Here is a 22,024-nt window from a genome sequence, read left to right as displayed (position 1 = left end):
CATGCCATCATTATTTTGATTCTCTGTTGAAGGAATGGCCCCCACTTTGGTAGACTGATGACGCATGATATGTCTAGCACTTTATAGTAGAACAGATTAATGAGGGCCAATACCTTGCACCCTCGGTTTCGTCGCAGACTGATCGAAGAGGTCACACCTGCCCACTCACTGCGGATAGTGTTGCTTGACTTTGGCGATCCCGTGGGAAGCGAATCTTATGATTTGTCCAATTGTGGGCTGATTGATTTCATCTATTTTTTGACAGCACGAGAGTTTCGCAAACAAATATAAATAAACAATGGAAAATGTAGTGGCAGGTTGGATTTAAAAAAATACATAGCGTTCCTCACTAGCGTTCGGAAATTAGCGTACCCAACCAAAAGCAGCCAATCTCCAAACACCGAAGTCACGTGAGCGGTATCTGATATTGATAGTTAATTTTTTCTACCTTTTAAGAAAAAGTATTATAAACATTTACTTGTTAAATTAATTTAAATACATTATTTTTTTTTATAAAATCATTAGCATGAGGTATTGAATATGACGTCACATGAACGATCTGTCAATTTGTACAGGAAAAAGTTTTGAAGGGTAAGTTTAATGTAAACAAGTTAGTTTTTAATTAATTCATTTTCCTCCACTACTTATCTTCTAACAGTAGACTAAAATCTTATCAACGGGCTTGTTAATTTCAATTTGTTCCAGAAAGAGGTATTCTATTATATAAAAAATATATGTTCCCTTGCATATATACTGTATTTTTAAATTTAATGTAATTGTAAATATTATTAATAAAGGAATGGCTGCGGCAGTCGTTTCTGATAAATATAATAGCAATCAGGCTATGTTTTTGTTTAAACTCTTAATGAGGATATTAAGTCCTCTGTTTCCGAGAGCACACACATAATATGTCTAACAAATATTTATAAACCTATGGTTTTTAGGAAAAATGGAGGGTCAGGTAACTATAGTGAAATTCATTAATCTCACAGCAAGTTTTTTCATTTAAGAACTAATGATAATACGAGTACAATAGACTTATTTCAAATACTTTTTGAAAATACTCGGTTGCTTGTTTCTCTTAAAAACACCTAAATATATTTAGTAATCCGCTTGATTATGTTTGAAGTTAAACACAAATTTCTTGTTCAATTACAAAAGAATGTAAATTATTGTTCATATTTTATTTTTTCAACGTTTCTTTTTTTTCTGAATTATTATCTCTAATTTTAAATGAACAGCAGAGTGTTATATCACTTAAAAATGATTCATTTGGACACAAGTGTTTAGTTTTTTAAATTTTTTCTGTTGAATTTGTCATAAGTTTGTTTTTCTGGTTTTCATGTGAATATGAGAAAAATAAGTAAAATAAATAAACTTACTACTCTTGTATAACTTTTATCTGTAAATATTAGAAATGGTATAGCTCTATCAAGGATATTCCCTTATCAATACCATGTTCTACCACTGTCGAGTTCTTAAAATTGGAAAGCATTAAAGTATATATATAAAATGATTTGCCTTGATGTATAACTGATGTTTGCCTTAATATATGTGTAGCTTTACGAGTTTTACTTTTTGAGTTCTTCCATTTCTGTGATTTACTTATTTTTTAGTTTCTCTAGTGCTACTGCCCAATTTTTGATAAATTCTGATGCAGAATTATCCTTTGTTATATCTAACTATGAATGTGTGAAATTATCTACAATATGTTATATACATACATAAAATATGATTCTTTGTTTAGTAATTTAATTTTTCTAATTTTTTTTTCTCTCCAGGTTTCTGTAGTTTTGCAATGTAAGTGGCTTACATATTTTTATGGGGTCTAATCGTACAAACTATCCTAATCTTCTGCCGAATTCTTCTGGTCCACCTCGTTCTAATTATGGATCTGTAAATGGTCATTATGTTCCTAGCATTGAACCATCAATAATGGACGGAGTCTCTGTAGATGGAAGGATGTCTATCACGAGGAGATTTTTTATTCTGTTAACAGTGTTTGACCTTTTGTTTACTTTCCTTGTGTGGATTATTTGTACAGTAGTAAGTTGAATTTCTGTGTTTCTCTCCCTTTTATATAGGATGTTTTTAAATTTACTATTTTTCTTTTAAACTACAAAGCTATTCTGAAAATTTTTTGATATTGTGATTATTCTATTGCCTTATTGAGTCATAAAGAAACCATATTATTCTTTTTTTAAGAAATAATTGCTTAATATGTTTATTTTTAAGCTTGTTGGTTCTTGTAGGTGTAAATAGAGCCAAACCTAGGGCCTGTTAGCTGCATAGTCTAACTTCTTGCTATTTAACTTCCTAAATCTTTAATGAGAAAGTGTTGTAAATTACAAATGGAAATTATTACATGTAAGAATTTCTCACAAAATGCAAAACGTTTATGCTACATTTATAATTATCGAATGATTGAAATTTAAACCTTGATTGTTAAAAATTTTTTTACTCAATATAATGTCATTTTATTATCTTTTTAAAAATATTCTACATTCTTCTAAAGCTACATTAATAAATGCTATTGAAAAATTTAAATTAAATAATGCCTTTTTTAATAATGCCTTAATAATGCCTTTTTTAATAATGCCTTTTTTAATAATGCCTTAATAATGCCTTAAAATTAAATAATGCCTTGTTATTTGCCTTTTTTAAAATTAATTTCGTATATGTAATGTATTTTAAAAAATGAAGAAAGAAAATACATTTTTGTGTCTAATTTTGTAACTTAAAATCTTATTTGCACTAATTAATTAGCGTATTCGAGGGCACCCTTTTGAACCTTTTAGATTGTGTCCTAAAATGTGAAGTTCTGTTCCTTAAATCAAAAGTTATTGAGGGTGGTCCATTTTTTATTTTGCACACTATACATACCTGAGTTGAAAAATTATGCTGTCTAGCGCATGTAAAAATTCTCATGGGGCATGTAAGGGTAGAAAAAGTCAGGCATATCGTAAAATAGCAATGAAACCCCTCAAATATTTGCAGAAATCACCATGATTTCGGGTAAGGCGAGTAAACGGCACCAAATAAGGAGGGAAAAATCAATTTTATTCGATAGGACCTAAACATTGGTTTTAAATATTAAAATGAGAAATTATCGAATAAGCCACTAGAAAAGTACTTAATTTTATTTTCCGAAAATAAAGTAGCTTTTAATGATAGAATTTTCATTCTATTGATTTTTCAAAATAGTGATTTTTGTTAACCAATGAACAAGCATTAAAATTTGTTTTTGCAGCAAAATTGTTCAGTAATTTTAATGTTAATCTTGCAAATTATTGTCAACATAAAGATTATTTGTATGAATTACTATTTATGTAAAATTTTTTATTCATTTAGATATCTACAGATAGCTCTATTGCTACAGCTCTTAAAAATGAAGTCCTGAATTATAACATAACATCTTCCCTGTTTGATGTTGTGGTATGCATCTTTTATTATTATTATTTTTTACTTTTCGGTGATTTTCTATTTAAAACTATATTGAATTCTTTTTTAGCATCACCTTATAAAAATATTGTTATATCAAATTATTTTGTCATATAAAAATATTGTTATAAATAGTTCCATCTTTATGAATTTATTAATTTTCAATTCTTAATGCTATGTTGTTTATCATCACACAAAAAAAGTGACTCAGATGATCCGCAAGGCGGATAATCAGGAGTTTACTGTACTTTATAATTATAATTTGTAAGTGGCCTCTTTTTTTATACAAAAAAAAATTTGCAAAATTTTTTTCATTTAATTAGACAAAAAAAATTTCCCAGTGCTGCCTGAATTTCCCTAAACATCATTTTTGTGATTGAACATATTCTGCTCCCCTATTTGTTCTGAGAAGGGGTGAGCCATATTAATGGACTCCCTTTATTATTATTTTCGAAACAGTTAACGGGAAAAAAAGGGTTTATCGTAAGCAGTTTTTGTTATTTACTTCGATTTACTAAAAAGCATATCTCCTCTTTACAAATATTATGTATGCATTAATATTAACATAAGTTCTCATTATTTGTGAGTATTTTAATTGATGTTGCTATGCATTTTTCTCTGGGAGTTGATCTTTTAATTATATATATTTGTCCTTTTTAAGCTGTTTAAGCATTCTGATATATCTATATTCTAAATGTGTATTGTAGGGAAACACAACCTTTTTGAGTGAAAGGCCACATATACAGCAGATTGACCAATAAAGGGCTGCATGCCCAAGTATTTAGACAGACATGTTGACAGCAATTATGGGTAGTGATAGTTATATAAACATCATTGGTCAAGCATCATTGGTTTAGCAGTTAACCTTGTAATATGTTTGCATAAAATTCAATTCTTTTAAGTATTTAAAATTAACAACTGCTAAGCTTATTACTCGGGAAAAAAACAGAATCAGAAAATCAGAATCTGTCAGAAAAAAATCAGATAAATTGAAATAAATAAAAACAATGGGAAAATTCATGTTTTTTTATCACATTACATAATATTTTAAGTCCATTTGAAGATTGGTGTTTAAAATTCCTAATGTTCATAGAATTTAAAAAAATTAAATATTCTAGATAATGAAATAAATGCAAGTTAACCACTTTAATTTAAAGAAAGTTTGCAGGATTAAAAGTAATTAAAATAAAACCTTTGTAGGACAAAACAAGATTCCACATTTAGTAGTATATATAATATCTTCCTCATACTTCAGGAGAACGATTCAAAGTTTGAACTCCTTACTTTTTGCAAAGTTACTTTTTACGTATTTTACCATATCTCAAATTTTTAAGCTAATTAAAAAAAAAATTGCGTTCAATTATAAAATTTGTTTATCCGAAGATAATTCCATGCTAAAAAAAACATTTTTGTAAATATTTATTATTTTATTTTATAATCGAAAAATTTTTGAGTTATAAGGTCTACACTTTAACTGTGTAATTTTACATGGCAAAATACAAAATTTTTAGCAAAATCGGTTGCATATTTCCTGAGAAATTAAATTTCAAAAAAGTCAGATATTTTAAATTCGATTTCTCAGGAACTATTCGACCAATTTTGTTCAAATTTTGTATTCTGCCATGTAAAATTATATTCTTTAAAATGAGGCAAAGAATTACATACCTTACAATTCAAAATTTTTTAACCATTATTGCATAAAATATAATAAATATTTATTAAGAATTATTTTTTGTGTGTAACTTCCTTTGGACAAACAAATTCTATAATTGTGATCAAAATTTTTTCAATTAGCTTAAAATGATCACGAGAACTACGCAAAAAGTAAAATTAATATGTAGGGGTCCAAAATTTGAAGAGCTCTCCTGACGAAACTATTGGAACCGTATATCCCAGATTGCTGTTCCCTCCTATATTTTGGGGGTCAGAAGTCCGAATCTGTTTAAAAAAAGGTATTTTATTCAGAGAAAGTACATTTTTGTGTACTTTCATAATTTATCGATTAAAATATCATCTGTACTTCTTAATTAGTATATTTGAGGGCACTCCCTTGAACCATTAAGATAGTCCTAGAATATGAAAATTGGATCATTAAATCAAAAGTTATTAAAGGTAATCCATTTTTTTTTTGCGCACTATACACATCAACATATTATGCATTGCCTTTTTGTTCTTGTAAAAGTATTTGTACATTTTAAACATCAACTCGCTTTTTTACATTAAAGTACTCTACAATTGCTTAAATTAAGTATGTTAAATGACATTATGATTTATCCTTCTAGGATGACTCGAATTTCTGTTTCTTGCCTCAATCGTTTTTGTTCAAAATGGAGGAGAAAGCGATTAATAATTTTGTTTACTTATAATAAATAATATTTTTTAAAATTTTTTCGTTTTCAATATTTTGACTCCTTTATTTTTCATTTCAAATTTTCTTTTTGACTGATTAGATATTAGGGGATCTATTATACGGAAGAATATGTTATCTGGACTTTTGTTCTGTAAACCAGAACTACCTCAGCCTTTTTTTTTATCTTTCACAAACTAGTTTAAAATTATTATTTACCCCAAATGTATGTTTTTTAATGTGAGTAAGGAATTTATTTGAAGTTAGAATAGCTATTTAAGAAAAGAGCATTTTAATTAAATGTTAGGTCAAAGTTGACCAATTTTAGGTTTAGGCATGCTTTGCCCTAGTCATCTTTTTCATTGAAATTACATTGGGCTACATATTTAGAGGAAGTGCAATTATATGGGATTTATTTAGACACTCGTTATTATTTTATGTTAATTGAGTGTATACTATTAAGTCTTTAAAATAATTCATTTTAGTTCAATATTTTAGCAAAGGATGCAATGATAAAAATCATTTTAGCAATAAAAATTAAGTTGCTTTTTAATAAAATTGCTTATCTGTTGATCAGTTACATAGTTGCCATATATCTCATGAGCTACTTTGCAGAGATTAGGCTGGAGTCAAAATAGTTCTGAAAATGCAAGTTTTATGCTATTTTCTCTTAAAAATGTTTTTCACCAGAAAGAAAACTTAATATATTTTATCTCATATGCTCTAATACTTTTTTCACACTTTAATTTTTACTTTTCTAATACTGATTGTACATTTGAAAATTTGCGGAAATAAAAATCTTGTATTTTTATAAAGATATCAGAATATCTCCTGTGATGCTAATATTCTTACATTTAATACTTTAAATTTGTTGCCGTAAACGAAAAAAAAAATGTATCTTTTTCTAAAAGTACTCTTGGTATATGTTATAATGTTAAGTGTCTACAATGTAATTTGAAATTTATTTCTTTTTAGGTATTAGGATTAGCTAGATTATTTCTGATTGCTTTATTTTATGTAGTTATTAGATTGTCTCACTGGTGGGTAGTAGCAGTAAGCATTATTTTTTTATAAATTAAATTTTTTTCATTTTCTTTATTGCCTACATTTTTCATAATTTTTTGATTTTTGACATTTTCTTTTAGCTTACTACCACTGGAACTACAGCTTTCATCATTACAAAAGTGTTCTTATATAAAGTAAGTAACTTAAAATTTTTAATATTACATTATAATTTATTATTTTAGCCTTTTTACATTTATGAAATAGATGTAAGCATTTTTGATTTTATTAATTGTTTTTTAGAAAGTACTTTCTTGATGTTTTATCTTATCTTTATGTAGGGAGTTAATTTCAAAATCTGTTGAATCCTATGTATTTTCTATTCATTCTTATTAATTTATTTGTTATCTTTTTTCAAGGTTGTTTGTGATTTTATTCGTATTTCGTTTTCTTTTAGTGGGCTCATTCTAATACAACAGCATCTGTTGTGCTGATACTATCTTCATTTGTATTGTCTTGGGGAGAAGCATGGTTTTTAGATTTTAGGGTATTACCTATAGAATCAAAGGCCAACTCATTATTAGGTAAGATTATATTTTCTCATATCTGGAGCATTCTAAATTCTTATCAATTGATTAGTTTTTAAATTTTATGTATCCAGTCTACCTTTCTTTGTATCCCCCTTGTAGTTAAACCTTCATTATAAAGACCTTTACACTATATTAGGTCCTGGTTGTTATTCAACATGCACAGAGTCAATCATCCATTAAAGCTTCCAAACTAAGGTCCAACTTCATTATCAAACCACTGTCTGATTCCAGTCAGTAAATGATTCGAATCAAGATTTGATTCAAATCAACTGGTGATTTGAATCAACAAGTGATTCAAATTAGTAAATGATCCGAATCAATAAATGATTCAAATCTCCAAGGTGAACTGATTCCTATTGATTCGAATTACTTAATTCGTTTTGCCCAATTCTATTGTTTTATTGACTGTCTATGGTATTTGTGTTTGTCTATGCATTAAATTTTAGGTATATCTATTATGAGCATTGAACTTTTTTGCACATTTTTCTTTACAAGATTTAAAATCTTGTTTCATCCTTTTTTATTAATGTTTGAAAAGATTAGTAATACTTAATCACTACTAAGCATTTTTATGTTTGTACTCATTATAATATGTATTGTTTTTCCATAACTAAATAATTTTTTTTTTTGTACAGTAACTTAGAATTTAGCTTTCATATTAAGATGGATTTTCATATGTATTTGACTTTACTATTTATATACGTAGTTATTTAAATTTCTTAATATAGAAATATCAGATACTAATAGTGATTTTCTTTTCTTAATGTTCAAGGTTTAAATGTTAAGCAAAGGAGATAAAAATTTAAGTGATTGATGTAGCATCTTTTCGGAGTTCAAAAATCTTTAATTTGTGTAAAAAAAATAATTTTTAAATATTTAAGCCTTAAGAGACTGTAGTTTTATAAGTTTTGTTTCTTTAAGTTCAAAACAATTTTAATTTTAATATTGAATATAAATGATTATATATTCTATAACATTAATCATTTCTAAAGTTTGAAAATTATGAAAATAGTGAAATATCTTGCAAAATATGTATTTGATTAAAATTCTAAAAATTTTATACGTTAAATATATTCAAGGAATGGGTTGGGGCTACTTTAGAATTTTAAATACGAATCCCCATGTTCTATAGCAGATTTGAATTCTTCAGTAAGATTATCCCAATAAAGTTTTGCATTTTGTTTCACAGATGGTGTTGTAATTGACCAAAATTAAAAAGGGGGTACAAATTTTTTAATATCAGAACATAAAAATAAAAACTGATGATATAATAATTTATTGGCAGCAAAAATATTTAGTTTCTGTACTCATTGTATTTACATATCAAAATTAGTAAAAAAATTTTAAGTATTTCATTAAAGAAATACTGAACCAAGTTATACATTTTAATAAAAATTTATTATGGGTAATTCACTAATTTACTCTTCTAATATGAGTTCTTAGTTTGCTTAATTCTTTATATATATATATTTATAAATTTGGTGTGATCAATAATAGCAATCTTGTTAATATTTCGTAGAATATGCTTTCATAAATAATTTTTATTCAAATCTAAAAAATACTCTATAATCTTTTTTAATAATTAAATTAATTAATTTTGAATAAATTTTTTTTACTTAATTTTGTATAATAATTATTAATTAAAAAAATAGAATGATCCACTCAATATTGAATATATTTAAAATTGTGCATAAATTGTTTTTATGGTGGCTAATATAATCAGAAAAAAATTCTTTATCAGAAACTAGTTATTTCATCAAGATCATGTAAAGTCATTGAAAATTATTTTGCATTTGGTTTCAATATATATGAACTTTCAGCAATAGGAAGGGAAAAAAAATTATTAAAGCGCATATTCTAATTAGATATTTTTTTAAAGGGCTTAAAAATATTTCTTAAGTGCTAAAAAAGTACTTAAAGAGTGCTTATTTTTTGTTGAAAAATTTGTCTATGCACCCTGTAAAACAACTCAGATGCGCAAAGTTTTTTTTTATCAAATAAAGGTGTTATTTTTATTAAATATTTTGCTCATAACGATTCCACGTATCAAAGAGATGGGAGAAAAGCTGGGAGAAAAATATAAACTTACTAAGAGAATGTTAAAAAATAAAAGCCATTTTGGAGAAAAAAAATATTTTTACTTTATTAGTTCGATAATTTTTCCCACAGTAGAGAATCGATCTTGCAACAGCAAAATAATTGTTACCATTTGAATGTTTCAAGTTTTACCCAAACTCTGAAAGTGGAATTGGGGTCAAGCTTAGTGTCTTTGGATACATTATTTTGAAATCTCATACAAGTTCATTTTCTTTTTTTTTATATACACGACATGCATATTTTGATATCTTTATTTTAGCAATTTGAACCCAGTTTTAAATTTATAGGATTACAGCTCTCTCTGTAAACCGAAATGGAAAGTTGAATTCGAGTAGTTTGTTCCAGAAAATTCAAATATACAAAAAAATGGGAGTTATTAAAGATTTTAAATTTGCTACTGCATTTACCTGAGGTGGTGTGATTGAGTGATCAAATTTGGTATCATTGAATGCATTTATTACATGTATTTAATACATAAATTTTTAGATTTTTTATTGGTTTTGGTTCAAAATTTTTGAGATATTTGACTGTTTCCATACTTTTTGAACACCCTGTATGTTGACATATTCTACTAGCACCAATTAAATATTTAAAAAAAGCAATATTTTTTTTAGCAAAATATGATGAAGAGCAAAATCCAGGCTTGTCTCATCCAGCATTATCTCGCTCCCAAAGTGATGATGGAAGTGCATTTTATTCTCCTCCAGGTAATTAAACTAATTAGTTTTGAAAATGAATATTTTTAACAAAGCAAATCAACTTTTGCAGCGAAAATACTTTTTTATCTAAACAATTTTCATGTATCTTGTTTATCATATGAGAAATTCAAATGTTGAATTAATCCATGACTTATGGCCTGTATTAAAAATTTTTAATGGAATTTTTTTTTGTTTCCTAAACAGCTAGTTGGAAATTACTTGTCTCAATTCCTAATGTTAAATTCAATATACTGCTAGACTGTTAAGCAGTACTGGTAGGCAAAAAGATGAATGAGTCAACAACATTTTTTATTGTTCTTTCTTTTTACTTGTTACATCTTATCAAGTTTTGTGCTATTGGAATTATAGTTTAATATATTAAGTAAATTAAGACAAGATTAAGCGTTAAAAAGACGGCCTAAAAAACTGTGTTTGCTGTAAATTTTGAAGCATTTGTGCTCAGTTTGCTGCTTGAATTCACTTATAATTTAAAATGCATCTTTAGCTACAGTTTCTCAATGCTCCAAAGTTACGAGTTATATAAATCATGAAAAAAAAAACAAGTTTTCAAAATTAAAAAAATCATTTTCAAAAATCAAGTTGTTCAGATTTTTAACTAGTGTCAGCATTTGACAGCTTTGATCATGGATTAAAACACTTCTTGTCAAAAACGCTGTCAGGAAAACTAATCAATAACCTAGAAAAATACATTCGTGTATTGTTAAAAATATCATATTTATTTGGAATAACACTGCATGAAGTGTTTAAGGTCAAATATGCTATTGTTTTACACAATTCAACCTATGTTTAATATGAAAATTTCTTGAAAAAAATCCCTTTCATTACATTTAGGATAGTTTAAAATGTGAACTGCTCTATAATAATAAAAGATCTACTGGTAGCTCTATCTCTATAAAGTTGGTTTAATGAAAACATTTGAATAATAAAAAAGTAATGACATTAAAACGAGAACATTAAACATTGTTTTCTGCCATAAATTTCTAAGGAAAGTATTTGAAATAGGCTAAATATTTGCTGTCAACTGTTATGATTTTGTTAGCACTTAACAAATTACCTTGTGATTATACTTTTATGCATATGTTTGAATTGTTTATATGATATATGGCTAAAATCCTTCCACATCACATTTGTGAAATTAAAAATTTACTTATACTTTGCTGTCATTAAGAAATATCTTCACCTTAAACATGAAAAAAATGGAAACTATGATTAAGTGATTCTTAGAATTCACAATTGATAACTATTTAGAAAAAAGGTTGTTCTAAGAAATACACAATCATTTCCCAACAAAGTTGCTACAAGTGCACACATTTTACATTAGTTCTGAAAATGAATGAAGTTTTAATGATTTACTAAAAACTGTATTTAATATTTTAGTTCAATGAACAGAAATTTTTATGATGTGTAAATTTTTTTAGAGAATTTTTCAAACATGTTATTAATTCATCGAATTAAAATACAAAATTTAGATGTTTCTAAATTGAAAATGTGTTATTTCGTTAATTAGAAAAAATGATAATACAGTACAGAGCCCGTTATCCGGAAATCAGAAAACCAAAAAACCAGAACAAAATTTGATAAATTTTCCCGCCATTTTTTAAAATTTTTTTTTTTTTTTTCCTCATAAGATTTCAGGATTTTTCTTTCTTTTTTGAAAGATGTTACCTTACCATTATTTTGGAAATAATCGTTAGTGTATTACTTAATTGATTTTTCTTCTTTTTAAGATTATTTCCAAATATATATATTTTTTTAGTTGAGTTTGACAATAAAAAAACGGCTTTTTGTAGCGATTCAGAAAACCGGAAAAATCAGTTATCCGGAATAGCGATGGTCCCGATCGTTACGGATAATCGGTTCCCTACTGTATTTTTGTTCTTTTACTTGCAACTAGATTATTTATTTTTAGAGTATTTTAAGCAAATTAATGTAAATAACTACAATTATTTATCATTTTTAATTTTCTTTGATATGATAGTCTCTGATGGAGAAGATAATGGCAAAGAACATGATGGTAGTACTGTTTCTGAAGTTGAATGGCTATCACCGAAGAATAGTAGAGAATTACCAGCTGTAAGTTCTTTTACTTCTACTTTTCACTAATTTTGCCTTTTATACTGCCTTGTATTTTCATCATATATCTCTGGTTGAGATTTAAATATTTTTTAATACCTAATTTTATTCTTAATATTTTCATTCAATTAAAAAAGAAGTTTGCCACATTTTCAATATATGAAAATTTTATGCGGTTTTTCTTTCCTCCTTAAGTTATCGTATACTTATTTGAAGAATTGTGCTTTTAGTCATCTAAAATGTAACAAAAAGTATCCTAGTATCCTTAATTTTTTATCAACTTAGTTGATATCAATTCTACTTTGGTCTATTTGAATAGAAGGGACTGTTAAGAAGCCATAACCAATTTATTTATATGAACTTTTACATTCAAGACTCGTTCCTGCCCTTAAAAAAAAGGGATGTCTCTATATTTTCAATACGTTAGGTTTTGCAATTTTTTCAATATCTGATGATCAATCAGTTGATGATATTGCTGTTAGCAGGCCAGCACAGTTAATTTTTTAAATTAACAATCAACTCCTAGCAGAAACATAAGTTACTAAATTGGAACTGGATGAGAATGAGACTGAAAACCTTCTTCTAGCATAGCGCATATTGATAGTCATGAATGGAATCATAGTCATAAATTAATTTCAGCTTTTAAAGGAGGAAATAGATATTTTATTTGAAAGAGTATGTCACTTTGTGGCAAAGGTTCTCAACATGCAGTACATAAATCAGTTATTGAAATATTGCATTATTGGACTGTTAAATGAAGAGCTGAAAAGCAGCTAGTTTGTGATTTGGCCAACATGGCTGTTATGGGTAATTAGTCATCCAATCTTCCATTTTCAATCCACTGCTCAAAGAAGGCTTCCCATCAATTAAAAAACTTCTGATCTACTGCCTACTGATTAATTTTATTTTTAGAGAAGTAGTGTCTATTTTTAGAAAGTAGTAATGTTGGTTAGAAGATGTCCACCCATGTTTATTTTCCATGTATAAAACATGATTTATTGCAGATTGATTCACATATTTAATTACTTTCTTAATGGTAATTGAAGGGTCTTCTTGCTAGTAAATAGGGCACCTTCAACAACTTTTTGTTTTTATTGGTTGAGTATATATATTTTCATTGAAATTAAGTATATTATTGAGGTGTTTATTAGCCATTCCATTAAATGGTCCTTAAATAGCCATTCAAATTCATTTTATTATCAAAAGCATAAAGTTATCAGCTTTATTGGTGGTAATAGTCTCCAGAGACCTTACTTTGGTTGTCAACTTTTCTTAAGAATCAATTTTGGAAAAACTTAGAAGTGAATATAGAAACAGAAACTTTTCCAGATAATAAATAATTCATATTACTCTTCTCCTAACGAATAGTGCTAATCTATGTGATTTTATTATACCTCTTGTTTTGTGTTCCTGTTCTTTTGTACCCCTAAGATCTCCAATAAATTAAGAAATGTTATACATTAGTTGCATCTTAACAAGTTTGTATAGGAAGTTTAAATTACATACTTTATAATAAAGAATAAAGATAATTTTTAAAGATTAAGTATCTTAAATCACCCATAAGTATTTAAATGAGCTATAAATTTAAGCCAAACATATTTCTGGCACTTCTAAATTATGTTGTTTTTTTAATTTTAAATATATTTACTACTACTATGTAGTAATTTAAAATAGAGCAAATAAAATTTAAGTTATTTAGTTTTTCTTAAAAAAAGACAAAAAAAATTTTGTCAAAATATTTTTCTTCATTTGGAGAATCATTCGTAAGAATAGTGCTTAAAATTTATTTTTAAAGGTTATATTCTAAAATGACCCACAACAAGTTGTTGTGGGAATGCTTTCCCTATATTTTAAAAAATTTTTTAAACCTATGATTTCAATAAAAAAATTAAATATTTTTATTCATTTATCAAAAAAGAAGTTATGTAACCCCTGAAGTTAGAAAGTATGGTCTGAGAGACACTTTTAAAATGTTTTATTCAGGACATGGATATAATCTATTGGCTGAAACAGAATAGTTTCCTTCAATTTGCCTGTTTGATTATATTTTATTTGTAGTTAGATTGCAAAATTTTTGAAATTATTTTAATTAGTATAAGACCAATTGTAAAATTGATGTTAGTTAAAAAAAGCGGATGCCTTTCAGTAGGGCACCCTAAATCTTTCCGTTTTAACTGAGGGATAACAGATTTTCATTACACTGGTCGATGTAATGAATTTCAATATGAGATACCTGGAACCATTTATCAGTTTTAATTATTCTAGGCTGATTAACCAGATAATTTTACTAGGGTTTCAAGATATCCTACATTTAATAGAAGCTACACCAGTAAAATACTATTAAAATTATAATGAAATCAAATGAAAAATTTAATAGGTTACAAAATGCACCATTAGTATCTATCTTCATTACTAAGTCTTGCGTCAATCATTCTACATCTAGCAAGTTTTTTTTAATATCTTTTACATATTTCTTTAAATATATTTTAAAACTTAAGAAAAATATAAGAACTAAGAATTTTGCTTCTATATGCATGTCATTAATTTACTTAAAACTATATCTCGTACAATATTTGTTTGATTAAAAATTATATTATTTTTATTGTTTTGCATAATTGATTAACATTATCTGGTTAAGTGCTTAGAACTAGCAGGGTCATTAATCAAATTTTTGCTAGATACCCTGAAACAGTTAAGTAATAAAAAAAAATTCACTAGGTATCAGGATTAGGTATCTGTAGTAGGAAAGGAATATGTTGTTGTATTGACTTTTTAGTTAGTTTTATTTAATTTTTATTATCTGCACCCAGTCTACAACTAGCTGGTGTGAGTTTAAAACATTAGTGTTAGCCAGCAGATTGCATGCACTTATGTGAAAATGATTACAATTACAGATACTGTCTCTAGAACAATAAGAAAAAAGTGCTGTCATAATTTTGTAGTTTACTGTTATAGAAATGTCTGTTTAAAGCAGTGTTCTTTCTAACTTGACTTATATATATATATAAAACATTGAACATTTTTATTGATTAAAAGAATAATAATAAATATGTATAAATACTGAGTGAAACTTTTAGCGATAATAATTGGTGTTATGAATTTTAGAAACAATATTTTATTTAAAAGATGCTTTTTGATATGAATATAACATTGACAGACAAATTTTTTTTATCTAGTATTGTCTTTATAAAAATCCATTATAGCCATTTTTATCAGACTTTGTCACTAGTAAAAGTTCTGTTATCAGTACTTTTTTTTGCCAAATCTCACAGGAAATTAAATGAAAACACTTTCTTTTTAAATGTGCCACCGTTAGATAAATAATAGTCCTTTTATTTCAAATAGACTGAAATTTTATTTTGTGACTGTATGTCTGAGTTAGTATAGTTTTACATATTTATAAAAAATTGTTTTTGTGAAGAAAAAAATTTTTTCTTTGGAAAGTAATTAAAACTCTAGTACTTTCTCTTCTGAAAATTGTTATTTTTGCAGATTTTTTTTCATTTGCACTAATATTAAGTATTTAAATTCAACTATAGTCTGAAGAAATTTTTTATTTGTTAAGATTTATTTGAACCAAATTTGATTTTTTTTAAAGCAATAAAAATGTTCATTTGTTAATGACTTTCATTAAAAATCTTAGTAAAAAAATTTTATATTTTGTTATTTTCAACTACAAAATTATATACACTTTCTACACGCTTAACTTCTTTTCCTTAAGTAGTTTTTCTTAGAAGGCAATTTGTGTGGTTTTTAATCAGACTTCATTTTCTTGATTAATTTAAATTTTTTGAATAAAAAATTATGAAAATTATTGCAATAAACACATTACTTGAACATTACGATTTACTAATGTAGTATGCCGCTTTAAAATAGTAATGTATTGAGATTTTTTAAATTTTTATTTTAAGTATATCACAAGATACGAAACAAATAATGGTTTTGTTTTAAAATGAAGAATTTTTAGTATTATAAACTGTGTTGCAAAAATTAACAATTATAAAAAAATTTATTGCATTTCAAGGCAGAAAGATCTAACATTTGCTACTGTATAGTCTTTCTTCATAAAACTATAGATACAAATATTCTGTTTCCATTTGCAAACTTTTGGAGTATTAAATGCAAGTTAAAATAGGAAATGGGTTTACAAAACTGATGAAAGTTATCAACTGGTTAAGTAGACTTACATAAAATAAAAATATTTGTATGAACACTAGATCTCAGTTTTAAAAAAATTTCTGCTAGCGATTTATTGACTCTTGTAAGTAGTTTCAATCCTTTTGTTGCTACTTAATTTTGACAAAAAAAAATTCACAAAAATTAATTATTTTTTAAAAATGTTTTAATTTTTATAAAATTCTATATTGCTGTTATACATAACGACACATTTTTCTTTAAATTTAGCTTATTTTGAAGATATAAAACTAGTTTCTGAGTTACCAAAGTTTCTGTTAATCCGATTTTTGTAAAATTGGCTGTTGGGTGAAACATAGAAATTTGAACCATTTACTTACATATATTGTATACATTTGCAATGTATAATCAAAATACATACATATTTCATATGTTTTGAGCCTACTCTTCAATTCAGTGTATCATAATAATCAGAACTTTTATTCTATAATAATAAGTAAATTTAAAGAAGTTTATGAGATGGTAGCAAATTTTCTGTGATCAGCGTTCTTGTATATATTTTGTATGTCTATAGCTAGAATCTTAAAACAAAAGTATTCATAAGACCCCGACATCTGATGTACAAAACTATTAGATTTTAGTCTATATATGTTTATAAGACTTAAAATAAACATAACTTATGATTTTATTTTAGCAAAACTAAATTTATATCTAAACTTTGAATAGTGTTGAGGTTCTGTGAAACTTCCAGACTTTTTTATTATTTATTTAAAGTAAACATACTCGTAGCAACTATAGTAAAATTTATAAATTGACTAGAGATTGTCTGAGAGAATAGAGTGCATCTTTAGGAATATACTTTATTTCTTTAATCAGTAGAGAAATGCAATTTTTTTGCCTATCTTATTTATTTATTTAAAAAAAATTTCATATCTAAGTCTTCACCTAGATATTAATTTATGAGCTTGTTCATTCAAATGTTTATATACATACATATTGAAGTTTTTACATACATAGACTGTTTTCTCAATAGTTTATTAGATGTTAGCCCTAAGTTGATTGATATGTGAAGTTGTCAAAACTTTTTAATCATGCAAACACTTTTAAAAAAGTGAAATTCAACTTGGACATCACACTGTTTTATAAAGTTTTTATTTTTTACATAACAGATGAAATTTCCGGCTTTTAATTTTTAAAAAAATTATTGATTGCTCATTGAAAACAAGTGGAAAAATCATAAGCATTAATGTTTAGAAATAAATAAACATGCAAAGTTAACTTTTTAAAAAATCAATAGTATGAACAGTTAATATATATATTTTTTAGTTTTTTTATGAATGTTTTAAATTAGAAATATATTTAGTCAAATAGGAAAATTGTTAAAAAGATAATGTTTGTTATTTAGATATTTTTTTAACATCTGTGGAATAAATCATAGAGAAATTTATGACTAAACCTGAAGACCCTTGATAAATGGAAGCTCATTTGAGAAACTCTTACTCATAATTCTGCAATTTCCATTTGAAATTGGTAACATTCCCAGTTTATGTAAATATCTAAAGTATAAGAAGACCTGATTTCAATACAATAAGTAACTTTAAGTTTTATTTGCTTATTTAACTTATTTTTATAAACTTATTTATGATAATTGGTGCAAACATAAATAAATTGTTCTTAAACAGCTATTTTTATCATCAAAATCATTAGTGCATAAATTAATAGTATATATCTTACAGTTCACGATTTGTTAATTTATAAAATTTGATTTTTGTCCAGACTTTGCATGTGAAATCGCAGGAACAATTTCCAGGAACTTCATGATCATATGTCCAGGTGCCTCATGCAATTGATGCATCAAAGTATCATTCTGTTTCTTCATTGAAAAAGTTGCTTAGGAAGAAAAATCTGTATATTACCTAAATACAGTAGTAAATTTATGTGTAAAAAATTTGCATATTAAAAGTTTTTTAGTTTAAGCTTGATAAGGACTGGAAGTGCTCTGCGAGTAAAAGACTTTCCTGTGCCTTATATTTTTTTTACCCAAAACCTTTTCAACTTGGGGGAATATCTTTCAAATTGGATATTATGTATGCCGTCGCTTTATAATCAAAATTATCTCCTATTGCTTTGAGTAATGTGTTGCAGATCTGCTTTGCTTTTTTTTAATTGTTAATAAAGTTTCAGATACGTAAGGTAATAATGTTGTCTGTATTACTAACCACCTATAATTTTTGCCTCCTAGGATGTATATAATTTACAAAATAATCTATATAACCTCTATATTTTCCTTCTCTTTCAATATCATATTTAAACAATCGTATCTAAAAATTGGTTACTTTTATAAATAAAGATATTTCCCTAAATGTTTGCAATAAATGTCTGTATTAAATTGTGTGATATGATTGTGTATGAAACTGTTTTGTGTTTGTTGAATACCAATTCTAATTTATATAGATTGTTCTTATGTGGTAAATTTTCTTGTCTTACTGTTATGTCTGATCCATAAAGTTTACCTGATCAAAATTCTTTTTTTTATACATTTTCCTTTCATATATGTATTTTTTATATTTTTTTATGTAAAATATAGGAGCCATTCCTTTTTCTTGGTCTTTTATCTTTAATTTATAGTTCTTTTGTGTTTTATTTTATTTATATTATTTTGATAACTTGTTAGTTAATTTTGATTTGTTGGAATATTCTTAGCAAGTCAAAATCTCACAAAATAGTTTTTTAATTTCCTAATCTTTCTTTTGAATTATTTATTTTAATTTAATTTATTTTTTACAAAAAAGATAGCTTCATGCAATTTTAAATCTGCAACCTAAACAGTTTGATTGTAAAACAAAGCTCCTATTGAATTATCTTTGTTTTAGTTTTAATTATAGTAAATTACATATAAAAGTGATATAACAAGATACTATGTCGAAGATTTGATGAAAAAAATTGACTAATTGATTTGGCTATTAATTATTGATAATTTAACTATTGATTATGGTAACTTTTGTTTAATGATTGTGTTCTGAGTGATTTTTTTCTTCATAAAATTGTGGGAATTAATATTTTATGCATTTCTATAGGATATTATAAATTTTTATACAAAGAAAATAAAATTTTTGTCTCTGAATGTTTCAGTAATTTTTTAATAGGCATATTTAACTTTTTTAATAAGCATATTACACTCCTATCTTAAGAATTCGTTTCAATTTAAGGATTTTTTTCTTTAGTACGTTACAATCAGTAAAAACTTGATTTTTAGAACATAATTAGTTTTATCCTACTTAAATCAACATTTTTTATATTATACTTTTTTCATAGCACATTCCAATTTGAGTTAATTGCAACAATGTACATTGTCTTTTGATTTTTTTTTATATAAGCTCCTGACTTTTTCTTCAAAAATAAAGGATTTTATCTCTCAACTGCAATAATAATATAAATAATATGTCATAAAGAAAGTAAAAGCTTGGTTATCTGGAATATGTAGAAATGAGTAGATTCAGGTTATCTGAGTGCCTCACCATACTCAGGGCTGATTGTGCTCCGGAAAAAATCCGGATTTCCGGAATTTTTGCTAACAGTGATCCTGAAGTTTCCGGAGATCGAAGGTTCAGACGTTTAAAAAAATCCTTGATCACAAAAGCTTCCGGAAATCAAATTTTCAAAGGTGGAACTTAAAAACACAGTTTATTTTATTTGTTTGTAAGGGAGAGCCAGAGAGATACTTAATAAGCTTATATTCATGATTAATATTCATTTTTTATCAGTAAATAGTTGTTATAATCATAAACTCAAGAAAGAAAGACATATTTGTAAATATTAATTACTTCTCCAGGTCATCATAGGTATGTGTAAATGGTATAGGTATGCGTAAAATTTTAAATATATTTTAATCAAACTAAGAAATACTGAGAAAAGGGGAAAAAAACTTGTTTAAATAATTTTTTAATTTTTCAATTGAAAGGGTTTTTTTTTTTTTTGAAATTTTTCCGGAATTTTGACTTGGGCTCACAATCACCCCTGCATACTGAAAACATTAATAAAAAGTCATCAGGCATATGCTATATCTAAAAGAAGAGTTATTTTAAGAGATGTTTTTAATTAAAGTACTGAATAAAAATAATCGATAATCAAACTGTTAATGTAAAGTATGAATGAAATTGATTTTCTAAATATGCATACAAATCTTTTCTACTTTTGTGACTTATAATCTGGCTCAATTAATATTTTTTTTGTTATTGGTTAATATTTCTGCAAATAATCAGTGATTGCCTGGTTATGAGTTTCTCAAAAAAAGAAGAAAAATTGGCACAAATCGAAGTATCATAAAATGAAATCCTAATAATTTCTTATTTTTAGTCCATTGAAATGGAAAGATTCTACATCAGCTTAGTTTTCGAAGTGTCCCTTTATCTTCTTATTATCTTAGTAAGAATAGTTTAATGCAATGTTTCCAAAGAGAAAAAAATTTTCAAGCATGTAATTTTCCAGAAAATAGGTTTTTAAAGTATTTAATATTTATTCAAAATGATTGCTCTTTAAAGTAATATTTAAAAAAAAAAGCGCATGGCTATTTAAAAACATGAGTTCTGAAATTCAACATTCTTCACTGCTCTTCATGAAATAGTAGATGTTTGAAGTCTACCTAATTTTTTGATTACTGTGGCTGACGGGGAAAAAAGCTTTGATCAAGCTTTTGAATTATTTAATTCTATGCAATGACGGTAATAAATACAGATTTATAGTTGTAATTAGTTGTTCCTCAAGAGAATATCAGAAGCAAATAGTTTTCATGTTTGGTATATTGTCCATAATGTAATGGGTACATAATCGTTAAAATAACTGGTTTTGGTTGACAGAAACACTAAGGACTTTGTCAGGCATGGATAAAATCTGTATTTTGCAATTTATGAATTAATGTTTGTGTTATTAGAAAAATAGCTCAGGTTTTCATTAAATATTGTCGGAAAGTTAATTGAAGGATGGTTGGGACATATACCATAATGCTTTTGATTAAATCAAGAAAAACTTGTAAAAAAATTGGCTTACCCAGTAAAAAAAATTTTTTTAACTTTATGTTTAAAAGTTTTATTGTTTACTTTAAATGTTAGCATATCCAGAATGACTTTTGTCTTTCATTTGTTTCAAGTTAAAGTATTACAATGTATTGTTTATTTTTTAAACCTTGCCTTGTCCCATGAAATTTGAAGTCTTTGGAACAATTATTGCTCAAGAGGAAGGTAAAGTAAATTATACTGAGTAACTTGGTTATTTTGGTGAGCAATTTCAATTACATTAAAGTTCTATTTTATGAGCAGTCATAAAGTAGGAGCTTTTTGCTTTTTTAAAAAAAGTTCTTATTCAATATATTTGCTGTCTTGTTTGCTAAATTTAATAAAACATTGCTTTTCCTTGTAATACAACAACTATAGTAAAATTATCAACTTTGACCTCCACAAATGATTAGCTGTTAATAATTTCTGTTACATTATTGATTGGAATGCGATATTTATAACAAAATTGCTATATTTTTCTTCATTTATCTTAAGAGTATGAAAATCACTATAAAGAACTTTTCATGAGCACCTGAGATTTGTTAGAGATTTTTTTTTTTTTTTTTTTTG

General features: G+C 26.1%; 1 protein-coding gene across 3 annotated transcripts in view; it reads left to right on the top strand.

Annotated features, from left to right (window-relative positions):
- Window positions 1-402: 402 nt before the first annotated feature.
- The window catches only part of LOC107455314 (stAR-related lipid transfer protein 3), a 57,466-nt gene continuing 35,844 nt past the window's right edge, over window positions 403-22,024 (top strand). The window contains exons 1-8 of one of the 3 annotated variants that reach the window (XM_016072827.4): window positions 403-591; window positions 1,782-2,046; window positions 3,352-3,435; window positions 6,764-6,841; window positions 6,934-6,987; window positions 7,248-7,374; window positions 10,092-10,184; window positions 12,175-12,269. In XM_016072827.4, coding sequence (XP_015928313.1) covers window positions 1,822-2,046; window positions 3,352-3,435; window positions 6,764-6,841; window positions 6,934-6,987; window positions 7,248-7,374; window positions 10,092-10,184; window positions 12,175-12,269 — 756 coding nt within the window. In that variant the 5' untranslated portion in view covers window positions 403-591; window positions 1,782-1,821. Of the gene's footprint in view, window positions 712-822; window positions 962-1,781; window positions 2,047-3,351; window positions 3,436-6,763; window positions 6,842-6,933; window positions 6,988-7,247; window positions 7,375-10,091; window positions 10,185-12,174; window positions 12,270-22,024 lie in introns of those variants that run through there. The other 2 variants (XM_016072825.4, XM_016072828.5) reach the window with 2 other exon arrangements.

The sequence above is a fragment of the Parasteatoda tepidariorum genome, chromosome 11 (genome assembly GCF_982258835.1).
Source record: "Parasteatoda tepidariorum strain Cologne lab strain chromosome 11, Ptep-v5.0, whole genome shotgun sequence".
Taxonomy (NCBI): Eukaryota; Metazoa; Arthropoda; class Arachnida; order Araneae; family Theridiidae; genus Parasteatoda; species Parasteatoda tepidariorum.
Note: the sequence above shows the minus strand (reverse complement) of the source record. Positions and strands in the feature narration are given on the sequence as shown.